Genomic DNA, 20,036 nt, shown 5'->3' with positions numbered 1-20,036 from the left:
TGCCTTCAGTGGATTAATGTAGTAGAAATTCATATTGATTTATTCCACATATAATTTCAGTTGCTTTTTCTGTGCCTGGAACTTTATTCAGTGTTGGGGATACAACTGAGAACAAACCACTTATATTTCCTGCTCTTATTTCAATGTGGTGACAGACAAAAAGAACACAGATAGGAAGGGGCAAAGAAAAAGAATACATAAGCACATAGATGCTTCTATGGGAATAGATCAGATAAAATAGGGGACAGAGTTGAAAAGAAGAGGACTCTAAATGAAACCTTAGATAATACCTGTATTTTAGAGGTTGGGTGGAAGGGTTGCTAGCAGAGGATTCTGGGAAAGAGATAGCCAGTGAGATAGGAGAGGATGGGAAAGAACATGTCAAACAAACAAGCAAACAAAGAATAACTCTTGAAAGGGTTTCAGGAGGAAGGCAGTCAACAACTGCTAAGTAACTAGATAAGATGAAAAAAATGTGCATTGGATTTAGCAATTGAGAAATTGCTGGCTATCTTAAAAAGTGTAGTTTCAAGGTACTTATAAAAGATGTCAGATGATCTGGTAAAATGGGAGACCTTTATGTTGTAAGAAAGAGCAGGGGACCAATGCCCTTGATAAACAGCACAAGTAGTGGACTTCCCTGTTTTAGGAAGACAATCATTTCTCTTAAAGGTAGGGGGCAGGGTACAATGGAAATGGATCTGTAGGTTTGATGGGAATCTATGGATATATTTCTCTTCTTTTCTTTTATTTATTTTATTTTATTTAAACACAATTTGTCAACATATAGAATAACACTCAGTGCTCATCTCATCATTTGCCCTCCTTATGGAATATGTTTCTGATGAATTTTAATATCAATACAAAATACTTTGGAAATCCTGTACCTAATTTAATTGATTCCACTATTTTATTTTTTCCATCTAATTTTGTGCTTTCATCAAAGAATAATAGTATCTATTTAAAATATTAACAATGGAACACCTCATAAGTCAAAAAATTATGAAATGGGAGATTACTATGATATTGATCCCTTAAATTTATTCACTTGATAGTGTAAATGAATTTATATTCAAATTGTTAATGTCTTCATGAAATCGGCAATTAGACTTAAACATTTAGATTCTTTATATTTTTTAAAGATCTCTTAATTTGTTAATCTTGTAACTTTTTATTGGATTCCTGACAATAACTGTTCTAATATTGAAAGGCAAATTCAAATATGAATTTGAATACTATGAAGCATTTCACTTGGGATTACTATTGAAAAGATAACCCCTCAAAAAGACATGTTGCTTTATATCTTTGCTTAGTTCTGTACTACAACAAATGACTACTTCATTTTTTTTTCTGAAGAGAACAAACTATTATATATTAAAAGCTTTTGATTTATTTTTAATTTTTAAAATTTATTTATTTGAGATAAAGATCATGTACATGCAAGCGTGGGGAGGGGCAGAGGGAGAGAAACTTCAAGCAGACTCCCCACTGAGTATGGAGCCTGAGGTGGGGCTCATCGGACCCATGAGATCTTGATTTAAACCAAAACCAAGAGTCAGACACTTGAACAATTTATCTGCCCAAGCACCCCTACGTGAAAAGCTTTTAAAAGGAAAAGGGACTTGGAATCTAAAAATCAAGACAATTTATTGTTACTTTTGATTTTTTAAAGCCATTAAAAATATCTCATTTATTATTTAAATATATTTGTTCTAAGTATTATAATCATTCAGAAAATAATTATTATTTAATTTTCATTTTTCTATATAGCTAAAAACATAGATATTGTATCAAGTTACTTACATATGATAGGTAAAGAAACAAATTTAACATTAGAATATGGAAGGTTAGTTTGCACTGAGTCTTATATGTTTCAGACCAGTCATCTGATACAGTAGCTTTTAAAAAGCCAAGAACTGGGGATCCCTGGGTGGCTCAGAGGTTTAGTGCCTGCCTTTGGCCCAGAGCATGATCCTAGAGTCCCGGGATCGAGTCCCGCATTGGGCTCCCTGCATGGATCCTGCTTCTCCCTCTGCCTGTGTCTCTGCCTCTCTCTCTCTCTCTCCCTCTCTCTATCTGTCTGTCTCTCCTGAATAAATACATAAAATCATTAAAAAAAAAAAAAAAGCCAAGAACTGGCAGAGCCACAAAGGATGTCTGGAATAACATTTCCTCCACTCCACTCTACCCCACAGAAATCCATCAATAAGAGGGAGCCAAGAAGCCAAAACAGATAATTTTGCTGTGAAACAGAATGGCATAGAAGGGATGGCATTGATTCAAGTCAGAGGTCTGAAATCACAAACTAAAGGGTCATATAAAAATAAAGCAAGCAAAAAAACAGGCAGAAGGCAGAATTAGGCAAGAGATAATTGTAGAAGATGAGAGAATCCTGAAGGAGTAAGTGAGACTCTGAATCAGAAGTGAAGTGATGTTAAAAAAAGAATGGCTATCAGTGATGTTAATGAGATATCTGAAGAAGGAAAGGCAATGCTGAACGGAGGAAAAAGAAGAAGCCAAGGAGGATGAGGGGGAGGAGGAGGGGGAAGAAAAAGAGAAGAAAGAGGAGGAGGAGGACGGAGGACGAAGAGAAGAAATACATACACTATTGGCTCAATAAAATGCTAGGCTTCTGGTGCAGAAGTCAACATTGTAACTACTCTTAACTGGATTCAATTTAGAAGGCCCTAAGATTAGCAGAAGCTACATGTATGTGTTCAGTCTGATTAATTGTGCATACCACATTTATTATTTAACCAAACATGGACAATTGACAGATGTACTTCAAGTACTTTCCATGAAATGATTAATTTGCCACTAAAGGATAGCTCTCAAGCTGGGGATATAATGTTATGCTTCTCTTAAGGACCATGTATATTTATACTATTTATAGATACCCAAAGCCCTTATCTCTGTGCCTTTCTCAAAGCTGTGTTTTTAAAGTTCTCATCTTTTCTTACAGAAAAAAAAAAAAAAGACCGCTTTCTGTGGCCCATTAAAATAATAGAAAGAAAAAGTAAAGTAGTAATAATTTATAAATAAGTATTTTTTTGAATTTATTAGTTTCTAAAGGGGTTGCATGAAAGAGTTTTATTTTTTTTACAAGCCTAGAGGAATGAGGACAAAGCCTCATTTTCTCCACATCAAGAGGTCTCTCTGTACTGTCCATCAAAATTAAATACAGCTATACAGATAGGTATTCAGCTTACATTACCATGTCTTTCCCTCTTCCAGTGACTGGAGATTTTATGACCTGACAGCTTAAGGACAGGGTATGTAATAGTCTCTTGGCAAGTAGATCATCTACCGTAAATCAGCTCTGCCCTTGGTCCTGTTGGGTTCCAGCTTTACCCTAGTGCAACAATGACACTGGCCACTCACTTCCTTACCTCTGTTATTCTGTGAAGAGTATTATTTACAAAAGTTATGTAACTAATGAATAGGTGAGGGTGGCCTTACACCACGGGAACACATATCTAATGGGATCTTGAGAAACTGGATCTTAGTTTGGATAAGAAGGCCTCCCTTTATTTTTAGATGATATTAAAAAATTATTATCTGTTCTGTTTGTAAAGGAATTGATGTTGAGACCGTTTTGTATTGTATGGATTGATTAAGGGAAAAATGTTGGATTTTATCCAGACACTTGGAAATAGGTAGAGACACCTGCTTCTCAAGAATATTTCAGTTGATAACTTTGGCCTGAAGATTTACTGCATTCTCACAAAGGAAATGCGGATGGGTTCCAAGTGATTTTCTAATTATATCTCTCAAAGAAAGGCTGTACATAGAAGGTCTCCCAGCCTTTCCCTGGAGGGCGAGGTATGACATACTTGAGTGTTTTAAAAACCTTGGAGTTTATGTTTTGCCTGGAAGCCCTAGGCATTCCGATGTTAGTTTAATCTTCCTTGAGTCAGTACTTATCTCCAGTTACTCCTGAAGGAACGACACAACTATAATTAACCATATGCTCATTTTTTTCATGGCTTAAATTTTTTTGCTTCCATTAGTGGTGAAACAAGATAAAGGCATTTCTTGAGACGTGTCTGAATTTATAAAATTTTCAGCTGAATTTTAAGTTCAGGTAGAAACTAAGATCTTTAATGTTTTTAAACCTGAAAACACACACACACACACAGACACACACGTACAAGATTAAGGGGAAAAAAAATACAGTCACCTAAAAGCTTCAAGCTGTTTCAATTTGCTTCAATACTCCCTTAGGGAAAATAATTCCTCTTTTTTTCCCCCTGGCAAACCCAAGTAAATAGTCCTGCTCTGTTATGCAACGTAAAGCAGGTACTGTCTTCTAACTTGGAAATAGTTGAGGTATTCTGGTTCCAGCTAATTAAAACCACTTTTGGGATAATAGTGAATGCTTATCTTTGTTCAAGATAGATTGCATGATTGCAAACAAGTTTGTTTTTAGAAAGAAAAACATGTTTTAGTACTCTTTTGAGGACAAAAGAGTAATGTAAAGCAATTACCCGTTCAAATCCTTTGAATGGGTTGTATCTCAAGAGGGATGAGGGCCTGAGGTTAAGTAACCACATTCTTGAAAGATATTTTTATAATATTTTGGGCATAAGAAAGGTCAAATTCAGGTAATCAAACATGGAGCAGTTGCCTAGGTACATTCACTCACTGGAACCCCATCTTTAATGGCTACTTGGATTGGCATCTTCTCTCCATTACGTAATATTTTGACTAGCTATTTTTGTACATATCAGGCTATTAGTTTTGGTTTATTTATTTAATGCTTGCCATATTACTGAAGTCTTAATAGTTTTCCAGCAGAGCCTTTGTTTTCCAGGTATTTAGTCACAAAACAATACTTTCTTCCCAGTAGAATTGTCCCTTATTTAAACCTGTAGACTATCATATAGATTTTGATTTTTTTTCCTTTTCTTTTTTTTTTTTTTTTTTTTTTTTAGTTTTTAGTAAATCGGACTAGTAAAATATGTTGAGGTTTTTAAAAGTAAAGAATATAAGAACATAAAGATTTGGGGCAAAGTGTACAGATAAAAGCTGTTGCTGTAGTTTAGATGTGATCAGGGTTGCCATTTCCAATATTTGGCAGCCTCTAGTAGGCCATTTCCAATCTGAATGAATATCAGAAAGTTCAGATCTTACCCTGGCCAGTACCCTCTACTGATACCTATTAGGTATGTGATTTGTTAATGTCCTTACATAGTCTGAGGAAATAAAAATGAATGCCTATATCTGAAAGATTTTAGATAATCATTTTATTTTATTTATTAATGTAAAAACAAAAATGTCTCCAAACCAGAAGGTGGTAGTCCAATTTATAGTAAGTGATCTACATTAAAATCTATTAGAATCAGTTTATCAGTTGAATAGTTAGAAAAGGGAAATAACCCACAGAGTTAATCATTTGTAAAGTATTTTGGTAAAGTAGACTCAAGAGAAACTAGCAGGTATTTTAATTTCCTACAGTATCTGATGAAGGAACAGAAGGCTAGCAGAGGACAAAGCACAAGCTGACACTCCTCTAATACCCCCTCACTCCCCAAGAGGTGGGATGTGTGTGACATTCCTCAAGGCACTCCTGGCTGCCATAAAGCTAAGGGAAAGGAAAAACAAATAGTTAACTTATAGAGATTGTAGTCCTATAGACAGGAGTCTCCCTCAGTTTAGAAAATGTCTTAGTGATTTGCAAGAAAAAAAAAAGCATTCTTATCAATAACCTAACTTCCAGAAAGAAACTCCCAAGTATCTTAATGTTAATGCTTTACTAGAGGGAAAAACAACCTTAATTTGACAATGACAAGGCCTCTAATATCTCATAGGTCCTCTTTAGCATACAAAAATTCTTTTGAAAATTTCCCTTTTCCTTACCTTCCCCAACTCCCAAGTATATAATCAGCCACCCCTCACAAGCCAACCCCAAGCAGCACCTCCTCCTGCCCACGGGTCCTGTCCCCGTGCTTTAATAAAACCACTATTTTGCACCAAGGACAGACAGCTCAAGTATTCTTTCTTGGTCGTTGGCTCTGGACCTCACCCCACTAAACCTCACCTATATTCTAAAACTACATCAGTATCCTCACTGGCTAACAAAATTAAAACACCCATTTTTGTCCACTGTGGCTAGACTCATAATAGAAATGTAAGTGTTTATTAAATTAGACCCTAAATTGTATCCAATTTATTGATGCTTATTCTCATATTATTTTATACCTTTCCTTCAAGAGTGCTCCTCGTTTGATCATCCATATACCATTTCACTCATTTAAAGTGTCTATTACTATTTTCAGAGTTGTGTAACCATAATGACCATCAATTTGACAATATTTTCCACACCCCACTCTTCAGGAAAAGCTCATACCAATTAGCAATTACTTTTTATTCTCCTGCCCCATGCTGTCTAACCAATCACTGATCTATTTTATGCTTTTAAAGATGTAATGTAAAAGAAATTGTAGAATAAGTGGTCTAATGTGACTGGATTCTTGTACTTAGTGTACTATTTTCATGGTTCATTCATGTTTTAGCTTATATCAGTACTTCATTTTTTCTTATTGCTGAAAAATATTCCATTGTATAGATATACCACAATCCATTCATCATTCAACAGGTGATTGATATTTGGGCTAGTTCTGCTTTTGGCCTTTATGAATAAAATTGCATTGAACATGTGTGTCCATGTAGGTATACATTTTCATTTCTCTTGAGTATGGATCTACTAGTGGAATTGTTTTGTCAAATGGTAATTATATATTTAACATTTGAAAAACTGCCACACTGTTTTCCACAGCAGCTGCACTATTTTATATTCCCACCAGCAATGTATGAGGGCTTCACGTCTTCCACATCTTTGCTAAAACTTGTTATTTTCTTTTAAAATTACAGTCATCATAATGTATGTGAAGTATGATTTTGATTTGCATTTCTTTGATGGCTGATAATATCAAACATGTTTTATGTTTTATCACCCATTTGTATACCCTCATTTAGTACCTGGGTTGAAAATTGAACCTGCTCTCTGTCTTTAGATCCTGTAGACAAAATTAGGGTGCTTTATACTACTGATACAATTTCAAATGACAAACCTTCTAATACTTCATGGCTTTAGTAAATAAGCCAATGAGTAAGAGAATAGGATCTTCCAACAAGAGAGGCCATGATGATGCTTTGCAGTTATAGCATATCTTTATTTTTTTATAGCACATCTTTTAAATAAATATTATTTTCCTGTTAATTTTGCCACAGGATTTAATCTGTGATTATTGTTCCAGCCAGATGAATGGCAGTGTTTTGTACATGTAGATGCCTCCCGAGAAAATCTTTCATTGCCTTTCCCATTCTGTAAGCTCTTATCCTGAACACCATAAAGACAAGAAGGAGCTATTGCCCCTTCTTGAGTGGTGATGAGATGAATGTGTGTTCTCTATGATGTCTTCTGGGTAGCTGTCAGAGTAGTTTCTGGTGTGCCAGGCTGGTAGGATCAATTTCCTTGTTTATTTATGTGGAAATTAGAATCCAGGAAATGAAGTATAGCCATGGTTCTGAGCTACTTGCCTGCCTTGTATTTTTTAATGAACTGGCCTCCTCTTCTTACTTCTACAAAAACGTATCGGGACCTCATTCATGCTTAGCCAAACCTAATTCCCAGCTCAAAGAAGGATGGAGGGAAGGGACCTCTTTCACTTTTTTTTTAATAAATGCATGGAATAGGAAGGTAATATTTTTACTTGGTTGTGCATCACACTTTCAATATAATTATTTTGCTGAGGCAATAAGTATGGAGTTGCAAAAATAACACTGATATATATCAGAAAGATAATGCCCAATAAGTGATATATATATATATATCAGTGTTTTTTATATGTATATATAGCATATATATAACATATAACATATGATATATATATCATATAAATATATATATATATATATATATATATATATGTATACATATAATGCCCATTCTCAGTCCATGAGTTCCAAAAGATGTTTAATTCTGTTTAATATTTGAGGGCTAGTTTACTGGATAGATAGGCATTTTACTTTAATTTTCAAACTACATAATTACCTGCCAAGACAAGTAACTCAAAGTTCTTATTCTACCTTAATGTTCAAATATACACACATATACATACACACACAAACACACAGGAACCCACATTGTGTGAAATAATCATAAAAATGACATGAATGTCTTATCTCAACTAAGATATTTTTCATGATTTTTAATTTTATAGATGTCTTTAATTGGCTCTATTAATGACAAATAAAATTTTTATAGAGAGATATCTTTTTGAGAAAAAAATGCATTACTGCAATACTTTGTAATGTAACATCAGATTATGATTAAATGTACTGTCAGTAACTTTATATTACAAAAATAAAGTAAGAGATTGTACCTGGACAATGAAGTGTATTATGTATTCTAGTAAACCTGGACCTATATCATCTATGGAAAAAGACAGCTTCATCTCAATGGTGATACCAAGTGTTTTGTTCCTGGTGTGCCAGGGGAAAGGTGGCTATAAAGAAGATCTGTCAAAGCCAAGGGAGGGGGAAGATACAGAATGAGAGTGGATGAATCTATGTAGATTTTTCCAGAGCTATGCCATTTCTCATTCTGTTTGTGAATGGTGAAGGAGCATAATGCTGCTTACTATAATAGAGTTAGCTTCATTTCTGACATGGTTTGAAAGTGTAAAAAATACAGCAGAATGGATAATTTTTTTAATTAATAATTAAAACATCTTTAACCATTATCAACCTCCCACTTCCTTACCTCAAGTAAGAACACCATGATTCATGTAAAAGGAGTTGAACAGATTTTATTGTGATTGTATTTCATAATTTTCCTCATCATCTCTGGCCTAAGTTTCCCTACCCACATTAATTTCTTACATATTGTTTTGTTGAATGTTTGAGAGGAGGCCACTCAGAGTAAATTACCGGTTGTCCAATTCACCTAGAGTCAGACAAGTTGAAACTAATGAGTCATTTGTTTGATTCCATCTTTGTATAGTTGAGAATAGGTGATAGGGGCTATAAACCCATCCCTAAATGGTAGTGCTAAAGAATACAGGCTTTTGGAAGCAGATGAACCTGTGTTAATAATCTTTAACTCTATCAGTCCTGTGACCATGGGGTTTAGTTTTCTTCTTAGGAAAAAAAGAACAATAAAACAAACTTCATAGAGTAGCTTTACAAATATATCGATGGATGCAAAATAGCACAATTCCTAGCAGAAAGACAGTGCCCAATAAATGGTAGCTAATAATTTTATTGTTAGTGGATTTTTCTCTGTTCTGTGTAGAAGAAAATAATGACAAAACTTACATAAATGAAATCCAGTTAAAAGACTTTAATGTTGTTTTGCAATACTCCCACTAAATCCTATTGATTGACCATGAAACTAAATATTTACCCATCTTAAACCTGAAAATAACCCTTTTTATCTACCTGATTTTAGAATAGCTGAATAATTCCTTTCAGGGATTCTTTGAGAGGAAAAACAGTACAAAAGCTCTGCCTCTTATCATGCTAATTTCTTAGCATGACTGCCAAAGCTATCTATATATATATATATATATATATATATATATATATATATATATATATACTCTTCCTGAAATTAAACATCCTAAGAGTAATAACTCTGAGGAAAATAGACAACACAAAGGAAAATTGTAATAATTTGGTTATACTAAAAAAAGGTACTCAAAGCACCTCTGGAAAAAAAAAGAGCTATCTTGTGTTATCCTAGTAATTAGGAATACAGTTCTAAGAAATAATTACTCTTGTTTTTCACATTGTCACTTTTATGTACTGGAATCTGTGTACTACCATTTATCTTCTCTGACAACATTTAAAGCATACATTAGCTGGTATTTAATTTCATTTTCTTTTATTTTTATATCACATTAGTTGAATAGAATCAAAGAACTTGCTACAATAACTTATTAAACATTCTCTACCATTGTTTGATAGTTGGAAGTGTGGTGTTAAATTTGGCTTTTCAATACTGTTGTAGTTTTTGATGTGTTTATTTTTCCTTGATGTCTTCAGATATAGTATCAAAATAAAATTCATTAGGATTATGTAACATGATTTTCAAAAGCATCTCTAAATCATTGCACACTTTTGGAAAGTTAATGATTAAGATATGAAAAAAAGAGACACCATTTTCTTACATTAAAAATCAATTGCTTATTTGAGATTTTTTTCTTGAGGGAGAGTGAGAAGTTTCAGGTTTTAATGACATGATTTTGCAAGAACTGCTCTTGAGACAACTATACCAGTTCATAGCTCAGTTTTTCTATCTGTAATCAGCTATCAATTGCAGGCACCAAAATTATGTCTTTATTCTGGAGAGTTTTTGAATAAATGATTGCTAAAATAACATGTAAATATATGAATATTTATATATTCGTTTATTCATTCTTGACAGAAAAGGCATTTAAGGTACTATATCTTTTGTAGATAAAAGTGTAAATGTATTATTTTCCTTCCCCCAACAGATGTGGGTTCTGTTGAAGGACTTGCCTATCACAGAGCTTGGGATACACTATACTGGACCAGCTCCACTACCTCATCCATCACCAGACACACAGTGGACCAGACTCGGCCAGGAGCATTTGACAGAGAAGCTGTCATTGCCATGTCAGAGGATGACCACCCGCATGTGCTTGCCCTGGATGAATGCCAAAAGTAAGAAACAGTGAATTGTTATTTCTTCATTTGTCAAAGATTATCAAAATTATGTTAATTTTAAAATGAATTAACTTTTAAAATACAAGTTTTTTTTGAAGTTCTCCTTTCCCAATTCATGACGCTAATTCTTTAATACGAGCATCGTTAATGTGAATAGTTAGAATTCAGACTTATGAAATGCTAGGTATCAACTCCGTAAGAATTGCAGCAAAAGCAAATGTAAATGATGAAAGGGAAAATAGAAACAATACTGTGTTGGAAAAGGTATTTGAAGAAGACATTAATGCATAGCTGATTGAAATGATAAATCTTAAAAAAAACTATTAACATGTATTGAAAACTAAAAGATATTTCTATAATCTAATTAAATAATTTTGACGAGTCTGTCCAATCGAAATACAGAGAAAATATAGAGAAAACAACAATAAATCTTTGTGTGCAGCTTTATTATCAAAAGACTTGACAATCGTCTAAGTTCTTCACATGTGTTTGATGATATATTGTGCAGGCATTTATAATAATACTTACCAAGATTTCATGACAAGAAGAAATGCTCAGGCCATGATATAAGAGAACAAAAACCAAAACAAATTAGAAGAAATTCATGTTTGAAGTGGATGCCGTAAGGAAGCAATTGTATGAAAAAAAGAAGAACAAAGTTGTGTTATATAGAACAAGGACATTTATGAAGTTCTACTTCCATATAGTAGGAAATTTGTTAACTACTGGAAAGTCCTTTTGCTCTTAAATTAATCAAATAACAGTCAGGTAACTCTGGCTTTCAGTAAGTAGAAATTGAAGAGCTCTTTTTAGATGTGGTAAAGAAAAAATGAAGAATAAACAAAAACAATTACTGATAAACACTGACCCTGACCACTTGAAAGGATGATTGCATAAATTCATCAGTGTGTGAATAACTACATCTGGATACTCTTACAGAGCTACAAATGAGATTAGATTTAATTCAATTAAATACCTTCATATTATAAATGAAGACTCTGAAGGTTGAGAGAAAGTTCCTCACACAGTTCTGGTGACTTAGTTCAGATGCACACAGGACTTCAGATGCCTAGGCAGAGCTGGTTCGGCTCACACCACTAATGTATCACAATACAGCTTCTTGTTAAATCAACTGCACTGATCTCGATGGTTCACCAGGAGAATCTTAGGACAATAATAAATATTCTGCAGCTAATCAAAGGAATTTCTAAGACAATTTTGAAATAAACATAAGGGCAATCACTGATAATTTATATTATATATGCTTGGTTTAACTGGTTTATCCTATAATATTACTACATAAGCTAACATTACACTTCCATCTTGCATATAGTGAACTGTAAATTGGAATTAAACATACCAAAATGTTTTCTTTTAAAAGTCACAGTATGTGGATAAAGCTACTGTGTAACTTAAGAAAGTGAAATGCCATTTGTTTTTGCAAATTTACCCAGTCATTGGACAAAATATTTTTGACACAGGTTCATTTTGAATGCTTTTATATTCCGCAGGATAGATGGAAAGGCTATGAAACATTTTAATAAAGAGCATAGTTGACCCAGCTTTTCTCAGTTGGTAGAGGTTATATTTTAAATTAACAAGTAGAAAGATTTTGTTGTGACTTAAGCATTGTTTAGTAATTGGTGTTTGCATAATACTCAAAAACCCGTATTGAAAACTTTATTCAGTTGTAATTCTATATGACCTTTAAATGATCATACATAGGAATGATATATGCAATCTTGCTGTACATATGAAATATTATTTCAAATACTTTTTCTTTGTCAAAATATATTTAGCATATTTTTTTCAAATAAGTAAAACAGCTTTCCTGATAGCCTCTCTGTCCCTTCCTCTTTCCTTCCTTCCTTTCTTCCTTCCTTCCTTCCTTCCTTCCTTCCTTCCTTCCTTCCTTCCTTCCCTTTTTTGCCATTCTGAGCAACAACTAGTCTTCAAATAAACTCTTAGGGACAGTCCTATAGGTAAAAGAAGAGAAAGAAGAAAAAAAAAAAAGAAGAAGAAGAGAAAGAAGAGCTGCTTCCATAAATATAGGGACTAGAAACTGAAACTCAACAGACTCTCTAGTCTTCAAGTGACTTGTAATGGCTTCCTCAAATTAGGTTGATAGAACACTGATTTAAAACATTCTATAAACTCTGTAAGTAATAGATAATACTTTTAGGGAGGTGAGAGTAATATCTGGAATTCCAAAAGCAACATTGTCATTTTTAAAAAATTACACTGAGAAGAGAAAAAAAGAAATTAAAGAAATATAAAGTTTATTAATTCTATTTCTCTAAAACATATATAAAAGAGAATGCAGAATTTAAAAAGCAAACCAGTAAGGAGAAGGATATTTTTTATATTTACCAATTAGAAAAGAAATACAGTTAGGTTAAGAACGATGTCTAAACAATTATAATCAATCTGCTAAAACATGACATTAATAAGTTAGAATATATTTGCAATTCACAGAAAATTTAAGATAACTGTTTTTCCCATAATTAAAATAAATTGTCATTATATATCAAACTGACTCAACTTAATTATTTGAGGGAATGTACAAGATAATTATTTTACAGAAATAGTTTTCAGGTTTTATTTAAGAACCTCAGAAAAATATACATGTATATATGATATATGCATCTCCACTTAATAGCTAGACTTACTTAAGGGTTTTAGAATATGAGACAAACAATTTTGCTTCCTTTTAAACAGCTTAACCTCACCACATTTCTACTGTTTCTATTGTTTATTAAAATTTTAATTTATTATCACAATTTTCATTTCAATTAGTTTAATGTTTTGGACCAACTGGAATGAACAGCATCCAAGTATCATGAGATCTACCCTGACTGGGAAAAATGCTCAAGTGGTGGTCAGTACAGACATACTCACTCCAAATGGTCTCACCATTGACCACCGTGCAGAGAAGCTGTATTTCTCAGATGGCAGCCTAGGAAAAATTGAAAGGTGTGAATATGATGGATCTCAGAGACATGTAAGTTAACAGATTTTCTTTCTTCTAGATTTAAACAATAATACATTTGAAAAAAAATATGCTTTGTACTTCCCTGAAATATGTGTATCAAGAGATTTCTCAATTTGTAAATGTTTGAACCAATCCAATTGAATATAAACTGAAAAAGAAAAGTGGATGATATTTTGAAAAAATTACTCCTTTGTTCCCATTGAGACTGTCTAACTCTTACAAACTTTATTCTGGAGAGATAATAACCAAGTTTTTCTTAATTATTAATTGAACTGGAATTGTCAGAGTGATTTGCATAAGCCTTGTTAGTTATATATTTTTAAATGTGAAATCAAATTGATTTGCTTCCCTGGGATAAAAGAACATTGGAAAAGAAGAAAATAATCCTCTGTCTATGCTTGGGTCCTCAAAACAACCTAAAAGCTTTGAAGTAAAAAAAAAATAGGAATTCTGTGAGGGTCATATGTATTCTCTTTTCTCTGGGTTCCAAATAAAATGTTAATGGAACAGTTTAATGCTGCCTCTGTAGAACCTTTATGGCAGGTATTTGGGGTCTGTAGAATAGTACATTTATTCTATGAGAACAGCAATTCTTAGCAACTGGGAAAGCTCAGAGCTCAGGCAATTAATATATGGGTGATAACACAAACTGGAGAAATCTTGACCCTTGTATCCCCAGCCCAGCGCGTGCCTAAAGGGCAAAATGATCCTGTGTCTCTTTGTTCCTCCACTGAATTTCCTGAAGTACCACATAGTAAATATTTGAAGCTTTATGAGCCATATTGTTTCTATCACAACTGCAACACTAAAAGCAGACATAGGGAATATGTAAATGAATGGGTATGATGGTATTTCAGTAAAACTTGATTTACGGATAAAGGCAATCAACTAGCAGGGCATAGTTTGTTAATGCCTTATCTACACCATCAAGCATACTGTTTAATTCAATTGAATATATCCCTATAAATATATTTATACATATAGATATATACCTGTATACGATATAAATTTATATGTATTATAGATATAATTATCCCTGGGAAACTAATTGTATATATACATATATGTTTGTATGTGTGTATATATGTGTGTATATAGATATGGACATTTGTGTGTGTGAGAGAGACATAGAGAGATAGTGAGAGAGTTTCTTGATGAGTGAAGAAATGCATTGATTTACATTCTAGTACAGGTCACTCATCTTATTGTGGAGTGACAACTTTAGGTAGTACTGATTATAGGACAGTTGAGTGCTTAAGGCACATGGGAATAATAATTAACTATGACCTGATGAATACAGTTTGTGTTAAAGGCAATAACTGTGATCATATTCTTGGTTTATCTTTTCCAATTCAAAGCCATGTGAGGTAATAACCAAAATATATAAAGAACTCATACAACTCAATAAAACAAATCAATATGATTCTAAAAGGCAGATGGATGGAATAGACATTTTCCCAAAAAGGATATACTGATGGCCAACAGACACATGAAAAGATGCTCAACGTTATTCATTGGTGAAATGCATATCAAAACCACAAGGAGATATCACCTCGTACCAGTTAAAATGGCTATTATCAAAAGGACAAGAAATAAGTGTTGGCAAGGATGAAAGAAAAGGGAACACTTTTGTACTCTGATGGTGAAAATATAAATCGGTACAGTCACTATGGAAAACAGAATGGAGGTTCCTCAAAAAATTAAAAACAAAAATATCATATAATGCAGCCATTCCACTTCTGAGTATTTAAACCAAGAAAACAGAAATATAAATTTAAAAAGATATATCCACTCTTATGTTAATTGCAGCATTATATACAACAGGCAAGATGTAGAAGCAACACAAGTGTCCATCAATAGCTAAATGAATAAAGAAAATATGATATATTTATTCAATGCAATATTATTCAACCATAAAAAAAAGAATGCTATTTTGCCATTTGAGACAGTGTGGATGGACCTCGAGGGCATTCTAAGTAAAATAACTCAGAAAAAGACAAATACCTTATGACCTCCCTTATATGTGGAATCATAGAAAACAAGTAAACAATCTCATAGATACAGAGAACAGATTGATGGTTGCAAAAGGTGGTGTGAGTGGGAGAAATGGATACTTTTTTTTTTTTTGGTTAAATAAATTAAATAATTTCTTAACGAAATAAAATAATAGCTATTGGATGAAAATTAGCCATCATCAGTTAAAAATAATAAAAATAGAGGCCATGTAACCTTTAGTAAAACATTTAATCTTCATAAATTATAGTTTTCCAATATACAGATTATCTACCTAATTTTCAGGGTTATTATGAGGATCCAGTACAAAAGTATATGCCCAGTATATAGCAAAGAAACTCTAAATGAAACTACTGGATAATACTTGTAAAAAATCAGTCAGGAAAATTATTGTCCTGGATGTGGTACTATTTTCTACTGGATCCTGGTATGAAAAAATGCTTCCACAGTGCCTTATAGCACTGCTTTATTCACTTCAGTTACTTTTCTATATACCTACTTTGTTTTTACCTCCACAGTATATTCTAATGTATGGTAATTTAAGTGGTTCAGTCATCAGATCTCTAATTTAACTTAAAAGATTTCTTTTGACATTTCAAAAATTATATACCTAGTTAAGATTTCAACTTTCCATTTTGCATCCCTGTCTAAACCAGGATACTTTCTGGCTGGCTACAGTGAACAATATGATAATGTATATTTTTGCTAATAAAATAAGCGATGCATTTTTAAAATCCTCTAATGCTTTTACAAAATTTGACCTAGAGACTGTTTATTAATTAAAATACACTATCGTTCATTTTTACTTTTTAAGGCTTCTGAGAGTTATATCAACCTATTAACCACCGTACTAGCTAACAGGTCAGTGAATGCTAACAGTGCTCTAGATACTGTGCTGAGCTTTTCATATTTCATTTTATTTTCATAGTATTCCTATGTGGTAGGCATTATTATAATTATTCCCACTTAACTGATGAAGAAAATAAGTCACAGAGAAGCTTAGTAGCTGTTCAATAGCACCTAAGTCACATACATGGCAGAGAAGGCTCTGTGGTATTATTCAATCAAGAGCCAGTGCTTTCAACCGTCATGCTATACTTGGGAGCATTTTTAGTTAGAAAAATGGATGTAGCTAGATGTATAAGTATGGCCACCTCTGCATGCCTTGCAGCTAGTAATACATTTATTTTTCCTGTTTCTTCCTATTTCTTTAATGTTATATATCCTTTGCACAGGTGAATATTTTATTACTGAATATGAAAATAGGCCTAGTAAAATCTAAGGTACTACTGATTTACTTAATAAAACAAGTAGATTTGCCCCTTTTCAAAATCGAGTCCATAGCTTTTCAGTTCACATCACTCATTTTGATACACATTAAAAAAAAAGTTAGTGAAACTGATGGAGAAGGAAAGCATCTAAATCTAAGTGACACATTGTCCCATTTAGAACTGTACTCTAAAAACTACCTAGAATTTGTGTGTTCTTTTTAAATATACTGCTTGTAATTTCTCTCTATTATGACAAAACAAGCTAATCCCTTGGAAGTAAAGTCATCAAAGCTGTTTCAAAAGGGGAAGGTCAACATGCTACCCCACCATCATTGCAAGGACATTTATCACAGTTTTTTGTCTAAAACTGCTGAATAAATATTTTGAAGGTTTAGACATAATGCAACACCTCTTCATGGTGCATATTTTGTAAGGATTTTATCTTTGCTCTCAGAATCCCCTTCACTTTCAAATTTTAACATTCCCATTGTGTAGGTGCATCTAAAATTGTGCAACTAGAAAAAGTAGAATCGAATGTTTGCTTATTATTCAGATTTGAAACTGATATAATTAAATTTAGGTACAAACATTTAAAAATTAAGTTTCCAAATAAATGATAGAATACAAAATTGGAAGTTTAGTTAACCCATTAAAATTATACTTTTAATGGCATTTTTAATTTAAGCCTTACTTTTGGTATTAACTGGTTAGGTGAACATTACCAAGTTTTGTAAAGTCCCTCTGTCCCACTCATCTGGCTTTTAATAAATATGCATCTGGCTAGTTGGGTTATAGAAACAATAGGGATATATAATACAACAAAGATTTCAAGGTTATATAATCTCTAGTAGCTTTTGTTTCATTCTGTCTTTAAAAAAATGGAATTCTGTAGAGTCCATTCTAACCAATAAGGTTCTTTTTATTTAATAAAAGCTCATGGAGTTCCACAGAAATTGTCTGTCTTACCTAAAGACCTCGGATAGAGAAAATGTGTTAATCTTTGACTATAAATACAACCAAATCTTGACAAAAAACTGTTTTCATTTGTGTCTTTTGTTTTTTTTTAATTGTAGTTGACATAAAATATTACAGTAATTTCAGGTGTACAACATTGCAATTCAATATTTATAGACATAACAAAATGATCAATTAGTCTAGCTACCATCTGTCACCATGTAAAATTATTACATTATTGATGGTATTCCTTATGCTTGCTTTTAATCCCTGTGACTTATTTTTTTTTTTTAGTTGGAAGTTTGTACCTCCTAATCCCCTTCATCTGTTTTGCCCATCCCCCCAACTCCCTTATCTTTGGCAACTACCAGTTTTCTTCTGTGTCTATAAGTCTGTTTTTGTTTTGTCAGTTTGTTTTTTATTTTTGATTCCACATATAAATGAGATTATACAGTATATAACTTTCTCTGACTTATTTCATGTAGCATAATACCCTCTAAGTCCATCCATGTTTTCACAAAAGAGATCATTCTTTTTTATGGCTGAATTAATATTGCGATATATATATATATATATATATATATATATTTTATGTTCTTTACCCATTTATCTATTGATGGGCACTTAGGTTGCTTGTATATCTTGGCTATTGTACATAATGCTTCAATGAATGTATGGGTGTGTTTATCTTTTCCAATTAGAGTTTTTGTTTTTTGGATAAATACCCAGAAGTGACATTACTGAATTATATGGTATTACTATTTTTAATTTTCTGAGGAACCTCTGTACTGTTTTCCATAGTGACTGTACGAGTTTATATTCTTACCATCAACACTTGACCATTCCCATTTCTCCACATCCTTGCCAACACTTGTTATTTCTTGGTTGTTTTGTTTTGTTTTGATACTAGTCATTCTGTCAGGTATAAGCTACTGTGTCATTGTGGTTTTGATTTGTAGCTCCCTGATGTTTAGTGATATTGAGCATCTTTCCACGGATGTGTTGGCCTTCTGTATGTTCTTCAGAAAAATGCCTATTCAATTCCTCTTCTAATTTTTAATTGAGTTGAATATTTTGTTGAGAATCTTTGCATGTATGTTTATGAAGGATATTTGCCTATATATATATGTATATATAAATATATAAGTGCATATATATAAATATATAAATATATGTGTATATATATAAATATATATGTGTGTGTGTGTATATATATATATATATATATATTTTTTTTTTTTGCAGTGCCTTTGACTGGTTTTTGTGTCAGGGTAATTTTGGCCTTGTAGAATAAATTTGGAAGCATCCCTTTTCTTTAGCTTTTTGGAATAATTTGAGAAGAATGGATATTATTTATTCTTCGTATGCTTAAGTAAAATTGTTTTTTTGGGAGTTTTGTGACTACTGACTCAATGTCATTGCTAGTAACCGTACTGTTCACATTTTTATTTTTTCTGATTCAGTCTGGGAAGATTGTATATTTATAGGAATTTATCATTTTCTTCTAGGTTGTGCAATTTGTTTGCATACAATAGTTCCTAGTAGTCTCTTAGAATCTTTTGTATTTCTATGTTGTCAGTTGTAACTTACTCTTTGATTTCAGATTTTATGTATTTGTATCCTCTTGTTTTTTCTTGATGAATTTGGATAAAATTTATCAATTTTGTTTATCCTTTTAAAGAACTTTATTTTATTTTTATTGATATTTTCTATGTTTTGGTCTTTATTTCATTTATTTTTACTCTGTTATTCTCCTTCTTCCTATTATTTATTTATTTATTATTTATCTTCCTATTATTATTTTTTTTACTTTTGATTATTCCCTTCCTTTTACTAACTTCGGGCTATGTTTGTTCTTTCTTTTCTGGTTCCTATAGTGTGAGGTTAGATTGTTTATTTGAGATTTTTCTTTTTTTATAAGTAGGATTATATCACTAAACTTCCTTCTTAGAACTTCTTTTGCTGGATTCCATAGATTTTAGAATATTTTGTGTCTATTTTCATTTGTCCCCATGTATTATTTCCCCTTTGATTTTTTTTTCATTGACTCTCTTGTTGTTTAGTAGCATATGTTGTTTAATCTCTACATTTTTGTGATTTTTTTTTCCAGT

At 32.4% G+C, this 20,036-nt stretch overlaps 1 protein-coding gene across 1 annotated transcript in view; it reads left to right on the top strand.

Annotated features, from left to right (window-relative positions):
- Positions 1 to 20,036, top strand: part of LRP1B (LDL receptor related protein 1B) — a 1,815,754-nt gene that overhangs the window by 1,482,553 nt on the left and 313,165 nt on the right. Inside the window, exons 42-43 of the mRNA XM_041739937.1 lie at positions 10,503 to 10,692; positions 13,492 to 13,696. Coding sequence (XP_041595871.1) covers positions 10,503 to 10,692; positions 13,492 to 13,696 — 395 coding nt within the window. The remainder of the gene's footprint in view (positions 1 to 10,502; positions 10,693 to 13,491; positions 13,697 to 20,036) is intronic.

This window comes from Vulpes lagopus, chromosome 24 (assembly GCF_018345385.1).
Source record: "Vulpes lagopus strain Blue_001 chromosome 24, ASM1834538v1, whole genome shotgun sequence".
NCBI lineage: Eukaryota > Metazoa > Chordata > Mammalia > Carnivora > Canidae > Vulpes > Vulpes lagopus.
Note: the sequence above shows the minus strand (reverse complement) of the source record. Positions and strands in the feature narration are given on the sequence as shown.